This window comes from Anomaloglossus baeobatrachus, chromosome 9 (genome assembly GCF_048569485.1).
Source record: "Anomaloglossus baeobatrachus isolate aAnoBae1 chromosome 9, aAnoBae1.hap1, whole genome shotgun sequence".
NCBI lineage: Eukaryota > Metazoa > Chordata > Amphibia > Anura > Aromobatidae > Anomaloglossus > Anomaloglossus baeobatrachus.
This window is the reverse complement of record NC_134361.1, coordinates 116629500-116634253: the sequence shown is the minus strand read 5'-3', so window position 1 is coordinate 116634253 and position 4754 is coordinate 116629500. Positions and strand designations below refer to the sequence as shown.

The following is a 4754-nucleotide window of genomic DNA, read 5'->3' as shown; positions in this document are numbered from 1 at the left end:
CTAATATTAACTACATTATATTTTTTAAAACTTACTGAAAATATTTTTTTAAATATGTTACATTTAAAAAAAATAATTAAATGTTTTTATTAAATCTTGTGACATATCTGGCATTTGCTACCTGATTTGCTGTGGAGTTTCCAGGACCGGGCTCTTACCACAGTGACGATACAATAATCACGCTGCGGTGACGCAAGAAGGAGAAAACAAGGAAATTCTATTCTGAGCTTTAGAGCGTGATTGATTCTTCAGACTTCAGAATCACTCAGGGCTATAACATTTCCTATCTCATACAGGAAACAAAAATATAGAAAGTAAAATAACCAGTTCTTAGATATAGTATCGTGGGTTGGGCCGCTGTCAGATTTGTATATAAGTCAGTGTGAGGAGCTCACAGTTATACGCTCAGTGAGTAAGCATTCTCACCACAGCTGAAAGCATCCCACTAATAAACTATGAAGACTGACAGTAATCAGATGAAGGACGTCTATGACACCAATGGCTTCCTGACGGCAGTTGATGTATTAGATGAGAAGGAATTGCACCAAGCTCAGAAGGAGCATGGAAAGCTGGAAGAGAAGTTTGGTGAGTGTTACCTTTACAATGAATTAGTGATTTGTAGGATTTATTGCACATTTATCCAAGATCAGAATATTTTGTTAAAGAAGAATTTATTGGAGTTGGAGAATTGATATATGTAAGTGTGTATTAATGGCGGCTGAGGTCCTGATCCCTCCATATATTGTATCCTTCAGGTAAAGAGTACACTCAGTACAATCTACATAACATCCACATGGAGTATGAGTGGGTGATGAATCTCGCTGCCCATCCCAATCTCCTGAAAGCCATCACAGCTGTACTGGGCCCTAACGTCATTCTTTTAGACTCCAGATTTATCTGTAAATATCCATCCTCCGAGGTCCCACACAAAGATAACACTCCCCCCTATGTTGCCTGGCATCAGGATATCAAGTGAGTATGAAAGCGGGTAGATAATAATGATGGACGTCTTACACATATATAACCTAACAGTATTGTCTTCTCTAAAGATACTGGGGATTTGAAGGAGGACCAGTGGCTTCTGTATGGCTGGCATTTGATGATGTTGATGCAGAAAATGGAGTCCTACAAATCATTCCCGGTATGATCTCTTTATGGCTTTTTCTTTATAGCTAAATGTGTAACACTAGAAATAACCTTCTTTATATGAATTTACATGAGATCTAACCTGCATTTACCATGTTTAATACCCCAGAGAGTCATAAACAAGGTATTCTGGAGCACAGAATTGCAGAGATCCCCGGGAACATGCTGACGGCAAACCAGGAGATCCCAGGGCACCTGGTGAATGTAGAAGACCTGGTGGAGTGTCCACTTAAAGCCGGTCAGATGTCTGTAAGTAGAAATAATCCTCTACAGACATCACAGATTATTACATTATTCAGTGCGTTATCACCGTACAGCCCCTCAGAATATAACAGTGACATTAATATTGTGTAGAGATCTGTACAAGTAGGAGAAATGGTTTTATTACAGCTTCATCCTCTGCTATTAATGTAATAGAAATGTCCTTTTCTGATATATTTACTGACAAAACCAAGACAGCACTTCTATGTGTCAGTAAATTTCTATAAGGATGAATGGGAATGTGTCATTATGGAAGATACCAGCACCGGATGTGGAGAAGGACGACGTCATGTCCATAACACTGTCCTCCATATAGATAAGTCACGGACAGACATCTCTATGGATAAATCCCAATCCCAGAGAAGAATAGGATGTACTAATATAAAAAGCTCTGAATATTCAGCAGAAATTGAAATGTTGATGATGAGTTTCCATATAATAAGCCAAGTGTAATGTGTGAGACTTGTGTATTGAACAACCCTTGTATCCCGATACTGACAGGTCCACGATGGTCTGACTGTTCATGCCAGTGAGCCCAACATGTCTGACAGGCGAAGATGTGGATTTGTCATCCGTTATGTTCCTACGACAGCTTATCCTGTGAAGGTAAGAAATCAAAACCCAGAAGGTTGTAAATCGGGAGGGAATCATACTCAAAGAAGAAGGTTGGCCTCACCCAAGAGGAGAAACACCAGAAATAATGTAAAATGACCAAACAGGTCACACAAAATAACAACTAAGTAAATAAGGAAAACTAGAAAATATTCAGTGATTTATTATCTCAGCTACAGACAATAATATAGTATTTATAGTATCTGCAGATGACATACCATAAACTGCACCCACTGATGTAACTGGTGGAGTCACTGGTGGACATAGTGGAGGGTCACAGAGGGGGCAACCATAAAGATGTCCCCCAGTGATGATCTCAGGCTCCGACAGACATCAGCTTTAGGACAATTCCCCAGCCCTTGTCCTCTATAGTTTCTCGGGGGGTCTTACACCACAGTGAAGGTGCATGGCCAGCCTTTATGGTATTTCATTTCTTTGCAATGTAATTATAGATCTCCTGATAATATTGCTGCCGATGGGTGACAGATATTACCGAAGAGTAACGATCACTCACTAACACAGATTGTGCTTCTCTTACAGGACCCAGAACGTCCCAGGACTTTTCCTGCAACTGTTCTGGTGGCGGGAACAGATGAATATAAGCACTTCCAGGACCACGCTCCTAATTTCTTCACCAAGACATCTTAAGTATAAGACAATTTGTTTCTACAAAAAAGACAGTTTGCACGCTGAAATGCTAAAGTATGAAAATCATGATTGTGTGAATATAGACCTGCATTACTGCTAAGGGAAATCTAAGAAAAATTAGATATTTAGCTTACAAAAATGGCCATTTGTATATCTGCCCAGTCGCCACGTCATGGCATATCTCGTAACTGGGTACCTACTCTATATTGAAGCCTCTCTCTGGGTTTAAAAACCTCTTGTGTAGGGGCAAGTAGGAACCTGCTATATAGGATAAAATCACCTGTGGGTAGTGGGGGAGGGGTGCATGGTCAGAAGGTATGACCCTTTTTGTTGGCTAAATATCTCATTTTTCTTAGATTTCCCTTAGCAGTAATGCAGGTATATATTCACACAATCAGGATTTTCATACTTTAGCATTATCAGAGTGCAAACTGTATTTTTTTGTATTTTATGTCATGTTATGCACCTGTTCACATTTCAGTTTGGTGAGTGCCGTCAGTCTTTTTGTCTAATTTATTCCTATAATCACAGTAATTCACAGAAATCTGTAAAAAAAAGACACAATTCATTGTATCCGATATTTCATAAGTATCTTATGTTCCTCATGTATAAAATGTGGCTCCTCATACATTCAGCAATGTCGCCCTCGCACTGGACTTTATGCTCTTATTGTTCTAATTTATAATATTTACAGACAGACGTAATACTAATATATTAATGTCATACATTGTAATGTAACATGTTAAGTTATTAAACGTTATTGTCCTGTGTTACTTTTTATACTTTGCTGTAAAATAAACTGTTTGATGTAAATGGAGACATTTGTGATCTTTACTTTATAGAAGAATTGTATTTGATTACATGGAAATGAAAGCAGAAGTAGATTCTGAGACTCCATTACACATTGTCCTGTCCCGCCATCACATTGTAAGGCTAAGGCCGGTTTCACATATCCGTTTCTTGCCAATAGGCATACTCCAAGCTTGTGCCTGATGCAACGGATCCATTGCAGATTGTGTAAAAATGTATACGACGGATCCAGCAAAAAAACGGATTAGTTTTTATTTTTTTTTTATTTTTCATGCCAAGAGAGAGAGACCTTATCATCCCCGCACACACCCTGGCACTACCGCCCCCATCATCACCGCACACACCCAGGCACTACCGCCCCCATCATCACCGCACACCGGCACTACCACCCCCATAATCACCGCATACACCGCCACTACTGCCCCCATCATCACCACACGCACGCCGGCACTACCGCCCCCATCATAACCTCACACACTGGTAACAGCGCCCCCATCATCACCGCACACACGCAGACACTACCGCCCCCATCATCACCGCACAACGGCACTACCGCTCCCATCATCACCGCACACACCGCCGCTAACGTCCCCATCATCACCGCACACACGCAGGCACTACTGCCCCCATCATCACCTCACACACTGGCACCACCGCCCCCCATCATCACCGCACACATGCAGGCACTCCGCCCCCATCATCACTGCATACACGCAGGCACTACCGCCCCTATCATCACTACACACACCCCGGCACTACGGCCCCCATCATCACTGCACACACCCCGGCACTACCGCCCCTATCATCACTACACACACCCCGGCACTACCGCTCCCATCATCACTGCACACACCGGCACTACTGCCCCCTCATCACTGCACACACCGGCACTACCGCCCCCATCATCACCGCACACACCCTGGCACTACCGCCCCCATCATCACCGCACACACCCTCACTACCGCCCCCATCATCACTTCACACACCGGCACTACCGCCCCCATCATCACCGGATACACCGGCACTACCGCCCCTATCATTACTACACACACCCCGGCACTACCGCCCCCATCATCACCGCACACACCGGCACTACCGCCCCCATCATCACCGCACACACCGGCACTACCGCCCCCATCATCACCGCACACACCCTGGCACTACCGTCCCCATCATCACCGCACACACCGGCACTACCGCCCCCATCATCACTGCACACACCGGCGTTACTGCCCCCATCATCACCGCACACACCCTGGCACTACCGCCCCCATCAT

General features: G+C 43.6%; 1 protein-coding gene across 1 annotated transcript; it reads left to right on the top strand.

The window, feature by feature from the left end:
- The first annotated feature begins 350 nt into the window (after positions 1-350).
- On the top strand, positions 351-3461 carry LOC142250556 (L-threonyl-[L-threonyl-carrier protein] 4-chlorinase-like). Its single transcript, XM_075322735.1, has 6 exons — positions 351-585; positions 756-972; positions 1050-1141; positions 1256-1395; positions 1909-2013; positions 2560-3461. Exons 1-6 carry the CDS (start codon positions 456-458, stop codon positions 2665-2667), a joined length of 792 nt encoding a protein of 263 aa, XP_075178850.1. The 5' UTR covers positions 351-455; the 3' UTR covers positions 2668-3461.
- Positions 3462-4754: the final 1293 nt, after the last annotated feature.

Excerpts from the sequence above, each read along its gene's own strand:
- LOC142250556 (XM_075322735.1), top strand. The coding sequence starts at position 456 with ATGAAGACTGACAGTAATCAGATGAAGGACGTCTATGACACCAATGGC. Across the intron at positions 973-1,049 it reads GCCTGGCATCAGGATATCAA|ATACTGGGGATTTGAAGGAG; the intron begins GTGAGTATGAAA and ends TCTTCTCTAAAG. Across the intron at positions 2,014-2,559 it reads CGACAGCTTATCCTGTGAAG|GACCCAGAACGTCCCAGGAC; the intron begins GTAAGAAATCAA and ends CTTCTCTTACAG.